Source organism: Bufo gargarizans, chromosome 4, assembly GCF_014858855.1.
Source record: "Bufo gargarizans isolate SCDJY-AF-19 chromosome 4, ASM1485885v1, whole genome shotgun sequence".
Classification (NCBI taxonomy): Eukaryota; Metazoa; Chordata; class Amphibia; order Anura; family Bufonidae; genus Bufo; species Bufo gargarizans.
Window position 1 is genome coordinate 402,984,504 of NC_058083.1, and position 24,804 is coordinate 403,009,307.

Genomic DNA, 24,804 nt, shown 5'->3' on the forward strand with positions numbered 1-24,804 from the left:
GTCAAGTATATGAGGGAAAATAATCATAGTAAAGATCATTCATCCCCCTTATAGTACCCATCAGCTGCTGTGAAGGATCTTTAATTGTGCGTTAATTAACTTCATATATCATTGCTTGGTGCTTGCTTATGTAAAACCACCCTTAAACATGCAGAGGATGGTGAAACGTTGCTCCTTATTATTGATTATGTCATTAAAGAAAATGCCAGTCTATACTGATGCAAATGATGAGAACAGAGGTAAAAGCGAAAGTTTTATTTAAACTTATATTGTTTAGAAATCACAGTTTAGCAAAATGTACAGAAGCATAATGAAAGACACATAAAACAGGCCAAGTAAAAAGTCTGCAGATCAAACATACATGGGGATTTTCCACTAGAATTGTCCACACCAGAAATAAGGAAATGCAAAGACCTTTCATTCTTGAGTCATTTTTGTCCCCAGTAGATAATTCAGGTGCAAAACTGCGGTTACACAGATCATATACCGTATGTGACAGATTTGAAAGCAAAAGTAAATAAAATAAAAAAGTAACTAAAAATGTGTCTTAATAAAGTTTATAGTGCACTTAATATAGGTATGTATCATTTATAATAACTTTGGGTAATAATTTAAATGTCACTTTAAACTGCTTTTGGTACTTTCACACTAGCGGGTTTTTTTAGATCCGCCATGGATCTGCAAAAACGCTTCCATTACAATAATACAACCGCATGCATCTGTCATGAACAGATCCGGTTGTATTGTCTTATATAGCCAAGACGTATCCGACCCCATTGACTTACATTGTGTGTCAGGACGGATCTGTCTTACTCCGCATCCCAGGACGGACAGAAAAACGCTGCAGGCAGCGTTTGTGTCCGCCTCCAGTGCGGAAGGCAAACTGATGCATTCTGAACGAATCCTTTTCCATTCAGAATGCATTAGGGCAAAACTGATCCGTTTTAGACCAGTGGTGAGAGCCCATGACGGATCTCACAACCGGAAAGCCAAAACGCGAGTGTGAAAGTAGCCTTCCACAGTTTATTTTTTTAACCAAGATTTACTTTCAAAGACAATAAAACAGCAAACATTTCTTAAGCTCTGCTGCATTTGCCAGTTCCAGCTTTTGGTTAGCCAAGTTGCATTTTAAGGAAAAAGCTGTTAATATATTATGTGTAGATCACATGCAGGTAGCTTCACTTGTAAGGCATTGTATGCTAAGCTAGTTTGCTGTTTTCTTCTCCTTTAATACATATAGACTTAAAAATAAGGAAATATACAGTAATTTAAATGAAACAAACAAGACGTTGATATACACATAAATACACAAGATGTCCCCTAGAGTTTTGGACAGTTTTATGGAAACATATAACTCCGGCAATATACCATGAGATATTTCAAACATACAGCCTTAATACAGATGTAAGACTTTGGTGCCAGGTACCTTTAAAAGGCAAATTGGAATAGAAACCCCTAGGATTCTGCCTCCTAATATTTAGCATCTAAACAAGAATGCAGAAAAATATTTAAGAGCAAGGGACAAATCTGGTTAAGCTCCCGATGAGACCTCAGGATTGTCAAACAGTTCATTCTTATTAATGAAGACAGGTGTGCTCCATCTTTAGAATTCATAATTTAGAATTGTCATCTTTTTTCACATTACAGCTTCCACCTCTTTGGTAGCTTCAGCAGCCTTCACATTCTCGTTTCTTCGGTTATTCATCACAATCTGCAAACTGGTGAACAAAACAGTGGGAGGATTATTAAAAGTCAATAGCATTGTTAAAAGGCACTGGTAAAACTGAAGTGGTCACTATCTAATAGTTATCATGATGGTCCAAAAACTTCTCTGGGAACTTCTATGTGAATTCAATGTCTGAATGTTGTACACCTTTGGTTTAGAACACCAAAAATTATTACGGAAAATTGAATCCTGTCACTTTTGTCTGATATCATATTAGAAACCATCAACAGTAGACCTCCAAGGACAGAGAAAGGTGAGGTCTGCAAAGCCGCAATCTATAGAATGTTCATGTCTATCTAAACCTACTTCCTTTCTCTTTGTTCAAATTACCGTATTTTTCGCCCTATAAGACGCACAGGCCCATAAGACACACCTAGGTTTTTGAGGAGGTATAATATATTTTGAACCAAAAGGTGTGCTTTTGGTGAGTTTTGAACTAATGGTGATCTATGGAAGATGGGGGATCTGTGGATGACACTGTTATGGAGGGGCTCTCTGGATGATGCACTGTTATGGAGGAGCTGTGGATGACACTGTTATGGGGGCATCTGTGGATGGCACTGTTATGGGGGATCTGTGGATACATACTGTTATGGGGGATCTGTGGATTGCACTGTTATGGGGGATCTGTGGATGACACTGTTACGGGGGGATCTGTGGATGACACTGCTATGGGGGGATCTGTGGATGACACTGCTATAGGGGGGATTCTGTGGATGACACTGCTATGGGGGGATCTGTGGATGACCCATATATAGCATCTTATGCTATATATGTGTTATCCACAGATCCCCCCATAACAGTGTCCCTGTGTAAATAGTTAATGACCCCCAATACAGGGGGTAGGGGCCGGCAACTGGTGTTGCAATGGCAGCGTGGCCCGTTGCAGTCACTGTATTTTATTACAATGGGCCCCGCTCACTTTAGTATTCATATGTAATGTGTAGGCATGGGAGCTTTGTTAAACTATAGAAATCCTCTGCAGCAGTAGCGAAATCCACGTAGTACTCACTTGAAACTCCCATAGCAGGCAGGCCAAGTGGCAGCTTAACATCACTCACTACGTCACACGCCTGCTCAGTCTGCTTCATTCATAAAGTGAGAGGAGCAGGAGTTTCAAGTGCGTACTACATTCATTTTGCTACTGCTGTAGAGGATTTCTATAGTTAAGCAAAGCTCCCATGCCTACCCGTTACATATGAATACTACAGTGAGCAGGGCCCGCTGCCATTCCAATATCAGTTGATGGCCCCCAGCCCCTCCTCCCTCCCCGCTGCACAGTGTTAAATTGCAGCACTTGTCCCATAAGACGCACTGCCATTTTCCCCCGACGGGGAAGACGGGACGGGTGAAATGCGTCTTATAGGGCGAAAAATACTGTACTTAAACAAAACTGTTAATTAGACTTCATTTTTTACCATTTATTGGAAAAAATAGGAGCCTATACATTATATCAATAATTTTTGTATATGGTAAAAATTATGAAAAGAAAATTATCATCTATACATGTTGTCTCAAAATAGTATGTTCTCCTACTAAACCAGACAAGTAAATACTTTTATTAAAGTGAAGATCCAGCTTTACACAGCTTCATCATTAAGACATGTCAAAAGATTTTATTGGTAGAGTCTTATCTCACAGACCGTGGAGTCAGTATTGGACTAGTGTCCTTGGGCCTATGAATGGAGATTCCACCCATCTGTACAGAACGTGTGAACATCCCTTACAACTACAGCATACATTTTATTGTTATAGTTAAGCACAAAGGTCATACCCTGAGCAAGTTCTAATCAAAACATTACAAAATAGACAGCTGTAGCAAGTGATTAGCTCCAGAGTCAGCTCAAAATGGTGATGTCTTCTACTGGATCTCTAGGGCCTATTGTGTCAGATGCTGGGACCATTTGAAAATCCTATGGTCAGGGCTTTGGCCTACTTGAAGATCCTATGGTACTCTATGCTTAGTCCAAACCTATATAGAATTTTTTAATCCTTTGATATTACTGAGAGGTTATTATAATATCACCCTATCACAAGGCTTCTTTGTTATGGGTTAGACTCAAGGCTCTCTCTCTACCAGTTACGTTTTCTGACGTGTCAATGATATGTTAATAGACATTTAAACATGGACCTTCCCTTTAAGTTAAAAACTGTGATACAATATACAGTACAGACCAAAAGTTTGGACACACCTTCTCATTCAAAGAGTTTTCTTTATTTTCATGACTATGAAAATTGTAGATTCACACTGAAGTCATCAAAACTATGAATTAACACGTGGAATTATATACATAACAAAAAAGTGTGAAAGAACTGAAAATATGTCATATTCTAGGTTCTTCAAAGTAGCCACCTTTTGCTTTGTTTACTGCTTTGCACACTCTTGGCATTCTCTTTATGAGCTTCAAGAGCTAGTCACCTGAAATGGGTTTCACTTCACAGGTGTGCCCTGTCAGGTTTAATAAGTGTGATTTCTTGCCTTATAAATGGGGTTGGGACCATCAGTTGCGTTGTGGAGAAGTCAGGTGGATACACAGCTGATAGTCCTACTGAATAGACTGTTAGAATTTGTATTATGGCAAGAAAAAAGCAGCTAAGTAAAGAAAAACAAGTGGCCATCATTAGGTCATCAGAGTTCTAGCAGCAGACACATCTCTAGAACAACTGTTAAGAGGAGACTGTGTGAATCAGGCCTCCATGGTAGAATATCTGCTAGGAAACCGATGCTAAGGACAGGCAACAAGCAGAAGAGGCTTGTTTGGGCTAAAGAACACAAGGAATGGACATTAGACCAGTGGAAATCTGTGCTTTGGTCGGATGAGTCAAAATTTTAGATCTTTGGTTCCAACCACCGTGTCTTTGTGCGATGCAGAAAAGGTGAACGGATGGACTCTATATGCCTGGTTCCCACCGTGAAGCATGGAGGAGGAGGTGTGATGGTGTGGGGGTGCTTTGCTGGTGACACTGTTGGGGATTTATTCAAAATTTAAGGCAAACTGAAACAGCATGGCTACCACAGCATCTTGCAGCAGCAGCATGCTATTCCATCCGGTTTGCGTTTAGTTGGACCATCATTTATTTTTCAACAGGACAATGACCCCAAACACACTTCCAGGCAGTGTAAGGGCTATTTGACCATGAAGGAGAGTGACGGGGTGCTGCGCCAGATGACCTGGCCTCCACAGTGACCGGACCTGAACCCAATCGAGATGGTTTGGGGTGAGCTGGACCGCAGAGTGAAGGCAAAAGGGCCAACAAGTGCTAAGCATCTCTGGGAACTCCTTCAAGACTGTTGGAAGACCATTTCAGGTGACTACCTCTTGATGCTCATCAAGAGAATGCCAAGAGTGTGCAAAGCAGTAATCAAAGCAAAAGGTGGCTACTTTGACGAACCTAGAATATGAAATATTTTCAGTTGTTTCACACTTTTTTGTTATGTATATAATTCTACATGTGTTAATTCATAGTTTTGATGCCTTCAGTGTGAAGCTACAATTTTCATAGTCATGAAAATAAAGAAAACTCTTTAAATGAGAAGGTGTCAAAACTTTTGGTCTGTAGTGTATAGAATATATAAACTTTTTCCATATTTGGAAAGTACACCTATTTACATTTGTAACTTACATGAGGTCTCAGGATTCAACAGTCGGTGCTTTTTCCTGAGCATTCACCTCTGAAGCTTGAGTGGATGTTTGATGTTCATTCTCGTCTTGAATATGAGCCACAATAGCAGACTCAAATTCTTTACCTGTGTTCCTCATTAATTCTTCACTTTCTTCAAGCTGTTCACTTGACTTGATGGGCTCATGAACAGATGCAGTTTCTTGAAGTTGTGAATCAATTTCATTTTCCAGATTCTGTCCTTGAATACTAACTGTTTTATTTATATGAATGTTGCTTACTATGGTTTCCACTGCTGTTTCAATGATACTTTGTACAATAGTTGTACTGCATGATTCAATAGATATAGTTTTGACGTTAGTTTTTTCAGTTATCTCTACATGTTCAGATACAGTAGTTTCTTCAAGTGCTTTGTCTTGGAGGGTAGCATCAACAACAAAACAATTTGTAGCTGCTTCAATTGCAGCATCCACAATAGCTGCAGCTTTCTGAGAGACAGACTCTGCTATGACCTGTACTCCATTGGATAATACTTCAATATCTTCAGATCTTCTGTCATGATCTTCTATACTATCTTGGGGTATTTCAATGTTTTTTACATTCTCTGTTAAGACTTGTTCTTCTACTGCAGCTGCTGTAACTGGCTCAGATGCTTTGATGGCCTCTGAGCTTTGCAGCTCTGGAATATCTGAAGTGATAACTTCCTCTTCCTTAATAATTTCCACAATTTCTTCTTGACTATGAGTTATTTTGTCTTTACCTTCTTCTTCAGGTTCTTTTGCCTCTTCTGGTGCAGTGGTTGGTGGGGTATCTTTGAATTCAGTGTTGTCACTGTACGTACAGGTGTTTTCACTCTGTAATTCACTAGTTTGCGGTTCAGCTAGCAATACATCAGTCACTGCCATGGTTCCTTCAGTAATTACTTTCTGTATCTGGCTATCACTGCAGCTATCTTCTATTGAAACCAGAACCCTTTCACTTTCTTGGGCATCATTCTCAGAAACATTTTCTTTAGTATCTACCTTATTAACAGGAATAACTTCTTCAATATGTTCCTTATGTTCATCGATTAAAGCAGCACTTGCATTACCATCATCTTGAATCTCAACTGATTCAGTAACTTCCTCAGCTTGCACTTCACAGACTTCAGATTGTACATCACTAATTAGTTCAACGGCAACAGGTGCAATTTTTTCAGTATATACTTGTGTAAGGTCCACACTTTCTTCAGTCTGCAACTCAACTGACTCTTGGGAACTTTCTTCAGCCTGCAATTCATCTGACAGTGGGGAAACTTCTTTAGCCTGCACTTCAGATGTCCTATGACCAACTTCTTCGGTTTGCACATTTGATGATACTTGGTCACTGTCCTGAGCCTCAGCAAACACAGAGGAAGTATTTTCAGCCTGTGATTCATTTAAAACAGAGGGTTTTTCTCCAGGCTGTGCATCAGCTGAAAGATTAGTACCTTCATCTACTTGCACATTATCTTCAGCCGCTTTTGATATAGGGGCACTTTCATCAGCCTGCATCTCAACTAATTCAGGAGCTTGCTCTTCCACTTGAAGATTAGCTAACACGGGGGCAACTTTGTTAATGTTCGCATCAACCAACACAGAACTACTTTCTTCAATCTTTGCTTCAGATAGCACACTGTCACTTGCTTCATCTTGTGCCTCATTTAACACAGGAACACTTTCTTCAGTCTGAAGCTCAGCTGTAACAGTGATACCTTCTTCAGCCTGTGCATCATCTGAAACAGAGAAATATTCTTCCACCTTGTTTTCAACTGGCACATTCAGACCTTCTTCAGACTCCATCTCAACCGACACAGCAGCACATTCTTCTGGTTTCACCTCATTTGAGTCTTCAAGCTGCACCTCACTTGCTTTTACCATCTCCACTTCACTTAATACAGGTTCAACATCTTCAGGCTGCACTTCACATGATATGGGTACAACTTCTTCAGACTGCAGTTCACTTGAAATATGCAAACCTTCCTCAGGCTGCACTTCAATTGTTACAGGTACAAATTTTTCAGGCTGCACTTCACATGATACAGGTGCAACTTCTTCAGGCTGCACTTCATGTGATACAGGTGCAACTTCTTCAGGATGCACACCACTTGATACATGAGCAACTTCCTCAGGCTGCACAGGTGAAAAATCTTCAGGCTGCACTGCACTTGATGCAGGTGCAACTTCAGACTGCACTTCACTTAATACAGGTCCAACTTCTTCAGGCTGAACTTTACTTGATACAGGTGCAACATCTTCAGGCTGCACTTCACTTGATGCAGGTGCAACTTCTTCAGGCTGAACTTCACTTGATACATGAGCAACTTCCTCAGGCTGCACAGGTGCAACATCTTCAGGCTGCACTGCACTTGATGCAGGTGCAACTTCAGACTGCACTTCACTTGATACAGGTGCAACTTCTTCAGGCTGAACTTTACTTGATACAGGTGCAACATCTTCAGGCTGCACTTCACTTGATGCAGGTGCAACTTCTTCAGACTGCACTTCACTTGATGCAGGTGCAACTTCTTCAGGCTGAACTTCACTTGATACAGGTGCAACTTCTTCAGGCTGAACTTCACTTGATACAGTTACAACTTCTTCAGGCTGCGCTTCATTTGATAGTGGAATTTCCTCAGGCTGCACTTTACTTGATACAGGTACAACTTCTTCAGGCTGCAGTTCACTTGGTATGGGTGCAGCTTGTTCAAGCTGCACTCCACTTGATACATGAGCAACTTCTTCAAGCTGCACTTCACTTGATACAGGTGCAACGTCTTCAGGCTGCACTTCACTTGATACAGGTGCAACGTCTTCAGGCTGCACTTCACTTGATACAGGGGCAACTTCTTCAGGATGTATTTTACTTGATTGGGTAACATTTTCTTCAGACTTTACTTCACCTGCTAAAGCTACAACTACCTCAGGCTGGTATTCACTTGAACCAGCTACAACATCTCCAGTCTGTATTTCACTTGACACAGGTACAACTTCTTCATGCTGCACTTCACTTGATACAGATACAACTTCTTCAGGTTGCACTTCTCTTGATACTGGTACAACTTCAACTGATGCAAAGACACTTTCTTTAGTCTGTAACTCATTTGATGTACAGGCATTATCTGCAATCTGAACTTGAGCTACTGCAGTACTAACTTCTTCATCCTGTATCTCAGCTAAGGCAAGCACACTTTCTTTCACGTCAGTTGAACTAGTTAGGTCATCATTTTTCTTTATATCTTCTGCAGAACGTGAGTCAACTTTAGCATAATAAACTTCCAAATCAGTGGTACTATCTTTAACTAGAGACTCAGTGACAACTGGAGTTTCTTCTACCACCTGATCCTCAGAGGAAGTTAAAAGATGTCCATCACTTTTGTCAGTACCCAGCAAGGTAGATTCATCAGCCTGTTCTTCTTTTGAAAGTGAGGCACTGATACAAATGTTAACAGTTTGGTCTAAAGTGGCAACTGGGGTATTTAAATAATTCTGCACAGTTTCAGAAGTAGTGACACTTTCCTTTGTTTTCTGAAAGACAGTAATACATATTTGCTCAACAGTCTCTTCAGCACTTACTATGGTACTTGTAATATTGTGAGCTTCTAAGGAAACAGGGGTTAAAAGTGTTTGTTCTTCAGCACACAGGGGAGCAGACTCACAAACTATCTCCTTGTCCTCCATTGTAGCAGAAACATCAGTTACATCTTGAGATGTTTGCAATTGAAATGTATTGACTGTTAGTTTTGCCTTTTCTGCTGCTTCATGTAGTATACTTTCAGTATGCTTCTTTTGGTCTTCTAAAGTCTTCATAGTTGCATCCTCCTCTGGCACAGGTGTAGCTTCTTCAGTTGAAACAACTGACTCACCTAGTTGTGAAACAGCAGATATCATTTCCGTTGTCTCTTCAGCACATGAATTTTCTATTGCTTCCTCTAGTGCTGTTAAAGCTTCTGATGTTAACTCCATCTCATTCATTAATGTGTTTGGTACTACTGTCATAACCTGGGAGACTGTGCTTAGCACCACGGTCTCTTCAACTGTGACCTCTGTTTTTATTCTTTCAATGGCTTCTTCAGTTTCTTTTGCATGCTCAATATTTTTAGAAACTGTTGCACTGATCCAGGATGGAGACCTTTCTTCTAGACTAGTTATTGCTCTTTCTCCTTCAATTACAGTTACTGTTACTGCATGAATAAGTTCTTCGGTAGACTTTTCGAAATATCCTTCTTGTTCTCCACCAATAGTTGGTATAGCTTCTTCCAATATTTGAGCATCTAGTTTTTCCTGCTCTGCAGCATCAAATTCTGATAAAGGAACTACTGCAGGTTCATCAGAATCATCTTCAGCTGATTCATTTAATGCCTGACCAGCTTCAGTAGTAGGAGCATGTTCTTGTTTGCCATCAGATTTTTTTTTCTTTCGCCCTGGAATCAGCTTCTTAAATGAAACCCAAGTTTCTTCTTTACCAGCCTCACCCTCTGAGGTTGACTGTTCTGCATTGGCTGCTGTAGCATTTTCATCAGTTTTGTCTTCTACTCTTGTTCTTGACTTGCGTCTAGGAGTGACAAGTCTTTTAAAAGACTGCCAAGTAGATACCCCATCCGATTCTGTAGGACTGCCAGTTTGATCTGGTGATGTACTTTCTTGTATTTGTTGTTCCTGTGAACTTGTAATAGGGCTATCAGAATCAGTTTCCTTAGCAGGTACAATTTCTTCTGTTTTCTTAGCCTCATCTTGAGATTTTATTCCTTCATCTGAATCTGAATCGGAAGTTTTTCTTGCTCTTTTCTTGGCAGAACCAACACAAATTAAAGCTTCCCATGACACTGAAGTGTCAACTTTCTTTTTGCTTTCTTCTGTGCTTTTTTCAAGTTTTTGTTCTTCATTGGTCTCTTTGGGTTCTTCCTGATTTTCACCAGTACCTGCACTATCTGTAGAAGACATAGTTGAAGTTTTTGCTTTTTCAACCTCATCCTCCTTATCGCTTTCAGATGGTCGCTTTGGGCGTCTTTTTGGTGTGACAAGTTTCTTAAATGAAGCCCATGGTGTGATTCCATCTTTTCTTCTTTCACCATCAGATGTTGCGCCTTCTCCTTCTACTTCTGTAGTCTGTTGTACTTCATCTGATGGTTTTTCTATAGGAGATGTATCTGCTGACTCATCAGGAGAGGATGGAGAGCTATCTCCGCCATCTATTTCTCGAGCCTCTGGGAACTCAGATGAAATAGCTTCTGCTGTGATTTCTATCTTGCCTTCATCTTCCTTTTTACTTTTAGTTTTCTTTCCTGAAAGTTTCCTTAACCCAGAGCTGCTAAAAAGTTTTTTTAATGGACTGCCTTGAATTTTGGCTTTCTCTTGTGTTGACAACAATTCAGCTTCTGTGGTGATGGCCTCTCCACTTTCAGTACTTGAAACCAACTGTGACTGATCATTATCTACAGCTCCAGTCTCAGATGTTCCTTGCAAGTCCTCATTTATTCCTTCTGCAGCTGGTTCTACAGCGATTTCATCAGTTGTCTGGGTTTCAATATTGTCTTCCAAAGTTTCAGCCTCAGCTTTTACCTTAGACAATTCAATTGCTTCTGGGACTGAAGTCACTGTTTCAGGTGTATACTCTTTATTTTCTGCTGCTGGGGCAACCTCTTCATCTTCTTTTACACTGCCTTCTAATTTGAGTGCTGCTTCATCATCAAGTGAAGGTTCCTCTTGTTTTGGTTTGTCTTCAGGTATAATTTCAATGTTTTCCTCAGCAGACACCTTTGAATCTTCACTTGAAGATTTACTTAATTCCTGTAGCACAGAATGATTTTCAGCTGGTTGTGTTTCAGTTGTGCTCTCCTCTTCTACAGCCTTGGGTACGTCATTCTTTTCCTGCTCTTCAACTTTGATTTGTTTCTCAACTTCCTGTGGGTCTTCCTCTTTTGACTTCTTAAAGCTTGTCTTCTTCCTTAGTCCAGCCCATCCTTGAGTGAAAAATCTCCTAAATGGAGAAGATGTTTCAGTGACAACAGCATTTGTAGGAGACTCTGGGGACTTTTGATCTTTTTCACCTTCAGATTCTTCCACTTTCTTTTGATTTTCTTCAGGGGTTTCATTTGGACTTTCAGCACCCAGTGCTGGCTTATCTGGACTTTCAGAAGGCTTCTCACTATTGTTGGGGTCTTGGATTTCGGTCTTTCCAACTTCAGTATTATCAGTATTAATATGCTCCTCGATTGTCTGATAGTCTGTGCCATTTACTTCAACTTCATCTTTTTTCACAGTTAGAAGTTGTACAGGTTCAGACTTCTCAGTTTTATCTTTTTTTACTGTGAATTTAAAGCCCACAAATTTAAATACTTTCTTGAACCCTACTTCATTGTTCTGATTTTCATTGGCTTGTCCTGGAGATTCTGCTTTCTCTTCAAATTCTGGTGTTATATCAATGGCTTCTGGTGTTTCAACTTGATCATCTTCCTTTGCAGTTTCTTCTGCAGTGGAATCATTATGCACAATCCCCATGTCTTCAGCTGCTTCCTTGTCCAGTGTTACACTTGCTGGCTCTTGTTGCTCAACTGCAATTAGAAAAATATTCCTATTAGAAATTTTTGTTTAGCTGTTATGAGGTATTAGTTATATTTATAAGCAGTACATTCTGGGTAAACCATAAAGCTTCTAAACTTTGATAAACAGTATGCATCAAAGGTTTTAAAGCGGAAATTGACTTTATATCATTAAATAAATTGGCCCATAAACAACATTTATCACCTATCCACAGGATAGGTCATAAATGTATGATAGCTGGGGTTCCGACCTCTGGGACCCCCATCGATCACAAGAACAGGTGTCCTGTATCCCCTGCACACTACTGCTCTATTCAATGTCTATACGGCTGCAATTGGAGAAGGTCCCAGTGATTGGGCCTCCAGCAATCATGCATCCTGTAGAAAGGAGACACATGTTGTCTGAGGTCTAACCCCTTAAATATACATCACCTTGTGATTCAAAGACTTTGCCATTACCGATTTATCAAGTAAGAGGAGTCAATTTCAAGATTTTTGCATATAATTCTATTAGTTGTATGACAAATTCAATGAAAAGTTATGATATGTATGGCATACACCTAACAACAAGACATTATATATACTATCCCTTCCCCTATTAATTGTGATATTTTTCCTTTTTTTTAGAGCTCAATATGGTACTTTTTTACATATTTTTAAAATATTAGCTAGAAAATAGCAACTACCAACTAGGTGGAGGTATATTCCTAGTTTTGGCAAAGGAAGTGGTATTATAACCTCCGAGTACTGGAGAATTATATTATATTCCCAGTTTCACTCACATAATCAGCTATTAACTGCTTATTATCAGGTGTTATCTACAAATAAAGATTTTCTAATTGAATATGTCATATTATACCTAAATGCAATATTTAAAGGGCATTAGATAGTTCTCCAATTCAAAGTACTATAGGGCATGATTTACTTTTGGAATTTGGTAGACATGAATAGAAGCTTGCGTATTAGGACTTACATTACATATCCTCATTATGGTATTTTACCTTAACTTTAATGCAGTGAATAACTGCCCTACAGAATAATTCCGAGGTGTGCTACATGGGCCTTATAACTTATGTACACTAGGTGGCACTATTGTTACAAATATCTGCAAAGACTAGAATCGTGTGTGGGATTCTAGATAACAACTATCACACAAGCAACAAATTACTGAAATCCATCTTCACATTTCCAAACCATAACTTTAAAGCATTCCAACCACAAAATCTTTGGCAAGCCATTGACATGAGACATTTGTTGGCAGATTGTTTTGCAGGGATCTACAAACAATCTGATGTTCTTGAAGCACTATAGGCAATAGATTGTCTCCAGATACTATAACATCAAAATTAGCCAGATATGCAAACAAATATCTAATGCTTATGGCCAGCTGTACAGTGGATATATAATGATCCTAAATTCTGGTTTAAATTTGACTGAATTGTGGTACAATTTGGGATAATTTGTCATATCTAGGTTCAGAGAAATTATCATGGCTTACTGGAAAAGGAGTGTAACTTTGCTGGAGAGCAACCATGCCCTATTTTGGTCTATTGCAACATTTCTGGAATTATGTCTCATACTAAGCCAACCATGTTGTTATAAAGACAAGTGTGTCCTTAGCCATGCACCAAATGTATCATCCAGTTGCAAAAAGTTTAACATGAAAATGTATCATGTGTACATATTCAATATGTCTAGATATTGTTTCCCCATCTTGTTTTTTTTCTTTTTGCGACCAGACCCACCCAACCCCATGAGCCCTGCCATTCTTATTGTGTACATGATTTAGATGATTTATACATGCTGCTTAGTATTAAATATCTCAGATCCCAGCATGTTAGATTATTGAAGTGATGGTTCAGTGTTGAATTTTATAGACATACGGCCCTTAAATCCAGGCTATATGATGTGTTCAGTGATTATGTGTTATAATATATAGTATGTAACCCAGGGGTGTATGTAGGATTTACACAGCCTGAAGGGGAACTGGTCTGAACTGACTACCTTAGTCTAGAAAAGTGAGGCGGTTAATGCCAGGATCCTTGTCTTTAGTTGTGTCAAGGTTAATATGAGGATACCTGGTGGTCAAGGGCAGTAAAGGCAGAAATGTCAATATACCTGGTGGCCTAGAACAGTGAGGGGTGAATTCCAGTATTTCTGGTGGCCTGGGACAATGAAGGGGCTAATAGAATTATCCTTGTGGTTGGAGCAGTGAAATAGCTAAATTTAAGATCCCTGGTGAAGAGCATTAGAAGAATTAATGCTAGTACTTGAGCTCACCTCTTCAGGCTCTAACATGGTCCTGGCTGTAACAGGAAGCTGGATGCTAATAGTTCCGCTTCCTGTTTCCTCCCTGCACTGATCAGATTGAGTTCAGGATGGAGATAAAGAGGACCATGCAGCTGTAACTGTATGGTTGCACAGTTTTTCCAATACAGTGATTCAAAAGCATTCTACCTGATCAATAAGAGGAGAGGTCGGGGAGTTTTCATGGCAGCAGATAACCTAACCTCTTTGGAGGTTTAACCATGTAAACACCCAATTGAGTATGCCCCTGATGTAACTACAAAACTACATCACATGTAAGTTAGTTATGTAGTTCAGTATGTATTCTTTCCCATATTGACAGTTGTCCATGATACCATGGTATCTTGACATTCTTGGCATTCTGTGTGTGAAACTGAGCATGTAGGAGGTTGTAGTGAGATAAGAACATAACTTATCGGAGTACTCACTAGGCCTTCATACATGTTGCAGCTAACATTAATGCAGATATCTGTTTTTCTTAATCAGAGAAAATAATTTATTCTAGATTAGGGCACAGAAAGTGCGCAAGCTGTCAAGTTACGTCAAGATAGAAATACTCCAAAGAACAGAAAGGGGATATGAGAGAAGACTCATCCTGAAATACGTAACCTGATCTTCGAAGCTGCTCCCAGGGATCCTCCATAGTAAGGCCTCACGCACAAGGCCGTTGTTTTGGTCCGCATCCGAGCCGCAGTTTTGGCAGCTCGGATGCGGACCCATTCACTTCAATGGGGCTGCAAAAGATGCGGACAGCACTCCGTGTGCTGTCCGCATCCGTTGCTCCGTTCCGTGGCCCCGCAAAAAAATATAACATGTTCTATTCTTGTCCGCGCTTTGCGGACAAGAATAGGCAGTTATATTAAAGGCTGTCCGTGCCGTTCCGCAAGTTGCGGAACGCACACGGACGCCATCCGTGTTTTGTGGTTGTGTGCATGTAGCCTAAGGCTGATATGCCTCAGTATGCAATTACTGCTTCTTTATTACTGATGTTATAGTTGATTACAACTTCTAATCATTCTAACCTTGCTCAAAGAAGCACTCCAGATTATTTATTTTTTTACATATACCACTAACTCACCACCAGTATTCTAGCATTGTCATTTGTTACACCTTAACTCAGTTGTACCCATACATTTTGGACCTAGTTGTGTCATCTCAAGTCAGACTACTTGCTCTAATGTATAAACAGAAACTCTGTATCTCTCTGTGGCTGACTTCCTGTAAATTACATCATCACCAATCCTCTCCTCTCCACCCTCTATGTTCCTCTGTGTATTCCTGTATTATTTCAAAATATAATGTATCCCTTATGTAAAGGGCCAGGAGAGCAGATATATAGCAGGTAAGTGTATACAGTGATTAGCTGAAGTTGTATGAACCCCCTGACTCACACTGTCTGTACTATCTGTGTGTGCTGACTATTCAGTATAGTTCTATGTGATGTAGCTTAACCCTGGTTTTTCTTCCTCCTCCATGTCAGAGATGACAGGGCAGAGAGGGCAAACATGGAGATCCTGTGGTGTGAGGGTATAGCGGTTCTGTGTCACTGATCTGTTATGGCTGCCTGACACAGGACTCACAGGTACAGTCGCATGGGCCTAGAGAGGGGGGGGGGGGGGGGCAGCCGGGCACGCGCCCTGGGCACAGAGGCGGGGAGGGCGCAAACGCCCAGCAGTTCTTGTCATTGCTGGGCGGTTCGTTTCCGTAGTGAAGCAGGGAGTCCTCCACTCCCTGCTTCACTGTTCTTCTTAGATCTGGCGCTCCCACCTCAGGCCGCACATCACACTACTGGCTGTATGAGGAGTGCTGAAAGCTTGAGAATCAACCTTCTGCACATCCAGCAGTGCGATATGAGTGTGGGAGCGCGTCGTCAGGTAAATAGTGTTTTTTTCTTTTTCCCCTTCAGTGTAGCTGCAGTCTGGAGAGGGCACTGGGGGCCAAAGGGGAGGCCACAACCAGAGTGAGGGGGCACAACTACTGTGAATCTGGCATAAGTACTGTGAGGGGGCACATAATCTGGCATAACTCCATTTAGGGGGTACCTAATATGGCATAACTACTGTGAGTAGGCAGCTAATATGGCATAACTACTGTGAGGGGCACCTAATCTGGTATAAAGACTGTGAGGCGGTACCTAATCTGGCATAACTACTGTAAGGGGCACCTAATCTGGTATAAGTACTATGAGGGGGAACCTAATCTGGAATAACTACTGTGAGGGGCACCTAATCTGGCATAACTACTGTGAGAGGGCACATATCTGGCATAACCACTGTGAGGGAGCACATAATCTGGCATAACTACTGTGAGGGGTACATAATATGGCATAACTACTGTGAGGAGCACATTATTTGGCATAACTACTGCTAGGGGCACATTATCTGGCATAACTACTGTGAGGGGCACATTATCTGGCATAACTACTGTGAGGGGCACATACATAGGCATACCTACAGTGAGGGTCCACAAAAAGGACATAACTACTGTAAAGGGACACAAAGGTGAGCATAACTACTGTGACGGGCACAAAGGTGGGCATAACTACAGTGAGGGGGCCACAAGGAAAATATAACTACTGTGAAGGGGCACAAAGGTGGGCATAGAAACTGTGAGGGGGCACAAATCTGAATCCTTCCCAGGGTGCAGGAAAGCCTAACCACACCTCTGAGCAGTCGAGTGTAAAAGGCTTTGCCCCCTCTGTCTCTGCAAAGCCAAGCATGATGGGAAATGTAGGATTCATTAGGAAAAACATATCTAAGGGGAGAATGAATCTAGATGGCTGCCAACCCACAAATTACACATTAAATAAAACAGGTATACACAAAGCATGCACAAAAGCCTCTATCTTATTCCTTATTAATGGCCTGCCCTGCACTTTATAAGCAAAGAAAAAAAATACTTTGGACTTGCCCAGGATTAGAAAACAGGGCCTGAATATGTTCTAGAAACAGCTCTAAACACGTCTATTGGCTGAACTGCAATACCAGATACAATCCATGGATAAGAATGGCACTGTTTTTGGAAAAAAAAAATAAACAAAGCAGACCATTCTCTTTCTTTTCCAATGCCCTTTGAAAAGATCACTACAATAGGTTTGGTTTTCACTCCTTAAATACTCAACAAATTGTGGTAACTGACAGTGCCCTCTCACAAAGACTGTTCCAGTCCATGCTGCAAATCCAGTGCTTTCTGCAAGATTGTCTGAGCATTTGTACCCAGGTTATGTTGTACAGTCTTAGCGCCTACAAACTAGACTTAGGGTTCATGCACACAACCGTATGTTCAGTCTGCATCCGATCTGCATTTTTTGTGGCTCAGATGTGGATCCATTTATTTCAGGGGGGCTGCAAAAGGGGTTGCAAAAGATCCCAACAGCACTATATATGCTGTCCAAATCTGTATGTCCATTCCACAGCCCACCAAAAAGAAAGAAGATTTCCAATTATTGTCTGTTTTGCAGGTAAGGATAGGACTTTTCTACAGTAGTTAGAAAAAAATGGTGGCATGCAATTTGCGGATCACTAAACGAATCCTGTTCATGAGCCCTAAAGTTTATGAAAATGGACAACTTCAGCCATAACAAATATTTGTCATGTGAAATTTAGAAATGAAAAATTACTTTAGCATACCAGTGACAGACCATCATCATCTGGAAAGATATTGTTTAACTCATGTTTTTTTTATGTTATTTTTAATATTATTGGTAATTTTTATTATAATTTGTATGTAGTATCTATATTTTAAAAAATAAATACATAAAGTTATGCAGTTTCTCACTGGTTACTTGCCCTTATAATATGTGGAGACATGTGGAGCTGTATTATTTTAGGACTATTTTTTAACTAAAGATAGGGTGATGGAATAAAATTAAAAAAATCACCAAAAATTCTGAATAAGCATGTTTAACATAAAAACTTAATGTAAACAATAGGTCATTTTCTGGTGACAATTCATTTAAGGAGATGTGGGAGAATGAGAAAGGATTTAATATCCAGCCAAACTTGGATTTTTAATTTTTGGTTAGAGGTTAATGTTAATCATAGATCGAGGTTGGAATATGAATTAAAAATGTAATATACATCTATTGGCTTTTCAGATGACAGCTATAATCCCCAACTTGCATTTTACATTCAAGTTTATTTTCATAGAGAACAGCTGTGGTGCTGCTGCTTATCTCCTAGGGAACAAAGGATTGGACAGGGTAAAGGCTAAAGGATGTACTACACTGGCCGATATTTTGGCCGATAATATCACTAATGAGCGTTCGCATGCGCAAATGCTCAATCATTCGGCAATTCTGATTTTTAACCATGCTTAAAAATCTGTGCTTGCCGGCGGCAGATCATGCTGTATTTTAGCGATCTGCTGCTGGCAAACCACTAAACAGTATGGGGAAGAGCGATGGCATAGCAATCGCTTCTCCCCATGCTGCGGAGGAAATCGATGCATGTAATAGCAGCAGTCTCCTCCGCTAGCTACTAAGCGATTGCCGGGAGGGAATGCTTCCCTCTCAACAATCGCTTGCGGATCTGCCTGTCTAATACAGGCTTAAGGGATTTGTACACCTTTTGGAGGCAATTTTTGTTATGATTGCATTTTGCTCATTTTGGGCTAAAAATCCTTTTTTCTAATTATTGAGCTGTTCTGTCACAAAGTGTTAATTGTTTATCTAGCTTTGTGAATTGTACTTTTTACTTTCTGCCTGTCATCTAATAACCCTTATCTCTAATTTACTAAGAGGTCATAAACACTTTTTTAAGCCACATTATTATCAGTAAGATAAGAACTGAGCTATAATGAGTGTTTATAAGATCAGAGAGCATAGATAAGGAGCCCATCAGATTAGCTGGCTGACGGAGAAGAGAGAAAATTCAGATCCCTTTATAGAGCATCTCAGCCCTGTACAGAAAAAAGGGTTCCATATTTGTAATAAAGACCAATTTTAAAATGATTTTAAGCTCAAATGAGTACAATGCAATAATATAAAAAAAATTGCCCCCAAGGATGTACATAGCCTTTAATTTTTCTATTAAAATTTTAGCTAATCTTAAGGAAATTGCAGAATCTTCATAAAAAAGCTAATACATAGCCCACAAACAAAATTCAGCAGGATAGGTGATAAATGTATGATTACCGGGGATCCAACCACTGGGACCCCCAGCGATCACAAGAATGGAATTGAGCAGTGTTGTGCCTACATGACTATTGCTCCACTCTCTTCTATGAGAATGTCAGAGATACTTGTCTGTCCCATAGAAGTGAACTGGGTGGTGGTCACATATGCTTGTGATTGCTAGGTTCCAACTAATTTAACTGTAAGTGATCATACATTTATCACCTATCCACATTAATTACATTTGTGCGCTAACATCCTTAACTGAATAATTTTGAAAGTTGTCCAAATATATAGGGACTTTGAGAATAATTTAATCTGTTATGTAGGTGATCCAAAATAAAAGAATTAAATAGGTATGTAGCCAAGAAACAAATGAAAAAAAATGCACAGTCACCTAGTCAATACATCCAACAAAAGTGTCTCAATGTATCATTTACCGTTTAAACTTTCCAATCTTCCACCTTTTGAGAAGACTACATCTTATCTAGATCTAATTCTTTAAACAGATTTGCAGTGACCCATCAATACTAAAGGGTTAATACCACCTTCACTGCTAAAGGCTTAAAGCAGCTGTGCAAGAATGGGAGTGTTTTTGCCCCCCCCCCCCCCCATTCTGTGGGACCTGCAAAGGGAAGCTTACTTACCTGCTTCCCGTCACCGGCTCCCTGCTCCTTCTTCACCTGCAATGCTCCTCTGGGCTTCAGCTATGTCAACATCTGGCTTGACATTGCCGAAGCCAATCATAGGCTGTGGAGGTGTCAGGCTCCCCTTGCGACCATGTAATCATTTGTCATTTGGCTGTGGCAATGTCAAACCAGATGTTGACATCTCTGGAGTCCAGAGGAACATTGCAGACAGGAGAAGAACAGGGGAGCCGGGAAGCAGGTAAGTGAGCTTCCCTTTGGAGGTCTTACATAATGGTATCTCACAGACCACGATGGTGCCTACCCCCACAAACATTTTGGCATGCCTAGAAAATGGTGTAATTTCCAAGCAAATATATACTCAACACTTTATACTCGTATTAGACACACCGATGGCCTCTATGCCGTGGATTCTCAAAGCGAGTAATGTGGATTGTGGGAACATTCTCTTATTGTTCAGATCATTAGAGTTTGTTCTCATTTATAATTTTTTCATTCTCAATGAGCCCTTCTGTCTGCAGCTCCAGGGGACGGCACTGGGGGCAGCTTATGAACCCTTGCATGCAAATCTGCTCCGGGGCTCTGGGAGAAGGACTTGTTCCTGTCAGATCACCACATCATGATGAACCACTCCCTTTTTTGGGGAGTACATGGATGATGTATTTTTGATCCGGCAGGGGATGGAATTTGAATTACAGGAATTGTTTTTTTTAAAACAAACTTTTGAAATATTAAACTCATGTACAGTACAAAGTAGAGTTTTTAGATGTTATCTTACAACGAGATGCTTATGGATTTATTCAAACTGAAGTGAATTGACATTGGTAAATTCTTATTTACATGGCTCATCCTCTTATCCACCACAGACAATCAGAGTCATACCTACTGGTCAATATTTACGAATACATAAGATTTGTCCATCAGATGAAGCATTTAAATGACAATCCAGAGATCTTAGACATATAGATGCAGTCAAAAAGTGTTCAAAAGGACATATAAAAGAGCTAAAGCACTATTTACATGCAGACTGTTTTTTTTTTTTCTCCAGAACAATAGGAAGATATGCTTCGGGCATCTAAGCAGTTTCCATTATCCACATGGTGTTCAGGTACCACGTTTTTTGTCTTCGATGTGTAGCTCCCATTGGACAGCTTTATACAGTTCTATATTGTTTTCAATGGTGGTGTTTTGAGGAAATTCTCTTTCCCCCGACCTCAGGTTTAGGTGCCCAGTATATATAGCCTACTTGTTCATACAAATTATACGTGATAGCTTCCCTGGCTCATAAAATGCTGCCAAACTTATAAAAAAAATTGTGTATTTGATTAGATTTGTATTTGGTTGTATTTGTATTTGATGGAATGTTAAAGTAGAAGACATCTTAATGAACCAGATGAAAAGCCATGCTGGAAATGAAGACTTAAATACCCTCATTTGTAGTGTTAGGGTCCATTCACACGTCCACAAAATGGGTCCGCATCCTTTCCGCAATTTTTTGGAACAGGTGTGGACCCATACATTTTCATGCATTTGCGGATCCGCACTTCCGTTCTGTAAAAAAATAGAACATGTCCTATTCTTGTCCGCAATTGCGGACAAGAAAAGGCATTTTCTATGAGAGTGCCGGCGATGTGCGGCCCACAAAATGCGGAACGCACATTGCCTATGTCCGTGTTTTGCGGATCCGCAAAACACATACGGACGTGTGAATGGACCCTTACCCGGCCGGAAACCACAGCCTTTACAGAGCAGAGGGGATGGATGTGGAGCGCTTACTGCTGAGAGTACTTCAATGTTCAGGACCTGCTTCTTGCGGTAGTGCTGTGAAAAGTTCACTACTGCTAAAACCTTACTCTGAGGTATGTTTTAACAGGTTGAAAGGTCTCCTATCTAGGGCTGTCAGCAGTTTTACAGGGTGAAAACTGCTGTCAGATTCCCTTTAGAGCTTTTTTTTTTCCAGACCCCTGCTGGATAGTTTAAAGCGGTTATCCCATAATTAAAAGGGATAATTAAAGGGGTTCTGCAGTTTGTTTAAACTGATGATCTATCCTGTGGATCTGACCGGCGGGTGTCCAACACCCGGGACCTCTGCTGATCAGCTATTTGAAAAGGCAGTGGCGCTCCAGGAGTGCCGCGGCCTTCTCACTGTTTACCCCAGGCCCAGTGACGTCACGACTAATATCAACTGGCCTGGGCGGGGCTAAGCTCCATTCAAGTGAACAGAGTTTAGCCGCGCCCAGGCCATTGATATAAGTCTTGACGTCACTGGGCCTGGGGTAAACAGTGAGAAGGCCGCGGCGCTCCTGGAGCGCCGCTGCCTTCTCAAACAGCTGATCGGCAGGGATCCCGGGTGTCGGACCGCCGCCGGTCAGATGCTGATGATCTATCCAGAGGATAGATCAGTTAAAACAAATTGTAGAACCCCTTTAATGTAAAAAATAAAAATCAGACATCATACAGGAAATTACAATCTCATTCTAACAAAGCCAGAACCAGCCCTGTACCTCACATGGATCTAAAGATCTCCTGCTCTGCTATATTTATTTCCAGCTGGCAGCTCAGGGGATGTGTCCTTTCTGCTGTGGCTCACTCCCTATCAAAACTCAGGGGGCATGTCCAGTCTGCTGCTGCATCTCTCTTTCTGTAACTGTCACAGCTGGCAGCTGAAGGACGGAAATGAGCAAGTGGGAACATCTCAGCAAGGTGGACAGAAATGAGGAAAAGAACAACCAGTAGGTGGCGCTATACAGATACACTTTATTAAATAACTTAGTGACTATACTACATTTTAAATTATATCTGATTGCAATAGTATTCCGATCCAGGTACTGGTTTTAAAAATTTAGAATATCTTTTGTAGGACAACCCCGTGAATGAAAAGGTACTAGAATGAATTGCTAGTAACTAATACGAGGATTAAATCAGAAAGATTTGAAAAGTTTTCAGGCGTATATATCAGTTTGAATGTGAAGCACTCCATGTGCTTAAAGTCATCCCTGTCGACATCTGGAGCTGGTTGACAACTCTCCCGTGGGATTCCTGGAGCTAAGCTGGACTTATTCCAGAAATTCCCAGCATTCTACGTTCATCAGATATGCTACATACACACCCAACTTCTCTCTCCTCGGACCCTCTAAAGCCCTTTACGCAGACCACATTTTGCAAACTGTGCATTTTTTTACCGTCCTTTGTATTCCTACATATATTTCACATGACATTTGATTCTTATGTTTTATATCACTGCAAGGGAACAGGCTGCCCCAGAATGATATTATTTTTCATCATTATTTGACTGGTGGTTATGTTACTAGTCTAAAAGCAACATCAATTTTACTCAAGATGCATTCCAAATGCTACAGGGCGCAGGCAGGAGCAAAGCAAATTTAGAATTTATTAGTTATCCTATATCCTAAAGCACTAATGTGTGCTCCAGGCGCTCAGTTATACCTTGTAGTTGGGCCTCTTCGAAAGTTCTATGGGTGTTACAGCATGAACATTTATACCAAGTAAGTGGGTAGGGTTAAAGACTTTTGTAAAGACTTTACCACAACAAGATTTTTATTAAGTAGTTCATAGTATTTAAAAGTAATAGAGAGGCATTATAACACACTGGTGCATATTAAACCAAAGGCAAAAATGTTGTGCTCATTCAGTCATATGTATATGTATGTGTGTCACTGACAGATTCAGCAGCGCTTTACAGACATCACCATCACTTGACGTCCCCAATGGAGCTCACAATTTAAGTTCCCTATCAGTATGTCTTCTAAATGTGGGAAGAAACCGGAGTACCCGGAGGAAACCCACACAAACATGGGGAGAACATACAAACACCTTGCAGATGGTTTCCTTGCTCTGATTTGAATCCAGGACGCCAGCGCTGCAAGGCACCAGTGCTAATCATTTTGGGTCAGTGAACCACACGGTTGGGTCTCGAGACCCAGTTGAACATATGCAAAGCTGTTTCTGTAGCTCCAATTGTAGTGAATAGATGCTACGCAGATAGTGTAGCACAGCAAGCTATGCCGTTTCTGTAACTTGGGAGTTACGGAAGGAGCATAGTTTGTTTTGCTATGATGTTTAGAAAGCTCCCATTCAATGCAGTGGAAGTTAAGGAAACGTTGAAGCACCAGCCCACTGGTAGTTTCTGTAAGCCTGGCCATCTGGAGCTGGTGCTTTGTCCGATCTTGCTGGGAAAATGGCCAAATTGGACCACCTCCTTAAGGTGGCCATACACATCAGATGAACTTCAGCAGGACCAGTTGACCATCTAATTTGTGTCCCAATTTTCAGACTATTGGATTTTATGCCTGATTCTTTTCTACTTAAAGGGTATTATCCAACCCCTATAATGACCACCCCCCCAATGCCCGGGCCCCTCATATAGATTATACTTACCCAACTCCCCGACACCAGCGTTGCTCTTGATCCCCTCATGGCTGTCGCTGCATCTCCCTGTCGCGCAGATCAAAACATCCGGCAACTGTGGGAACTGCCAATAGCAGGCCGTGACAGGGACGGGCCTCCCTAGTGTCACCAGAGAAGCTAGGGAGGCTCGTCCCCATCACAGTCTGCCCCCCCCCCATTGCTGAGTGTTTTGATCTACAGCGACGGCCGTGAGGGGATCAGGAGCAACGGGGATATATAATCTATATGAGGGGCCCAGGTGTCATTATAGAGGTTGGATAACCTCTTTAAGGGAGATAAGGGAGATTAGCTGCTGCCAGAGTTGTCTGGCAGTGACTTAGGGTCTATTCTTGGGCAGAGAGTATTCGGTATCGATTGTCGATAAGAGCATGTTAATCTGCACTGTTTACAGTCAGCAACTATC

General features: G+C 40.9%; 1 protein-coding gene across 2 annotated transcripts in view; it reads right to left on the reverse strand.

Annotated features, from left to right (window-relative positions):
- Positions 1-920: 920 nt before the first annotated feature.
- Positions 921-24,804, reverse strand: part of AKAP12 (A-kinase anchoring protein 12) — a 184,896-nt gene continuing 161,012 nt past the window's right edge. For both annotated transcript variants that reach the window (XM_044288860.1, XM_044288861.1), the window contains 2 exons: positions 5,351-11,918; positions 921-1,718 (listed from right to left, as the gene is read on the reverse strand). In XM_044288860.1, the coding sequence (XP_044144795.1) occupies positions 5,359-11,918 (6,560 nt within the window). In that variant the 3' untranslated portion in view covers positions 921-1,718; positions 5,351-5,358. The remainder of the gene's footprint in view (positions 1,719-5,350; positions 11,919-24,804) is intronic.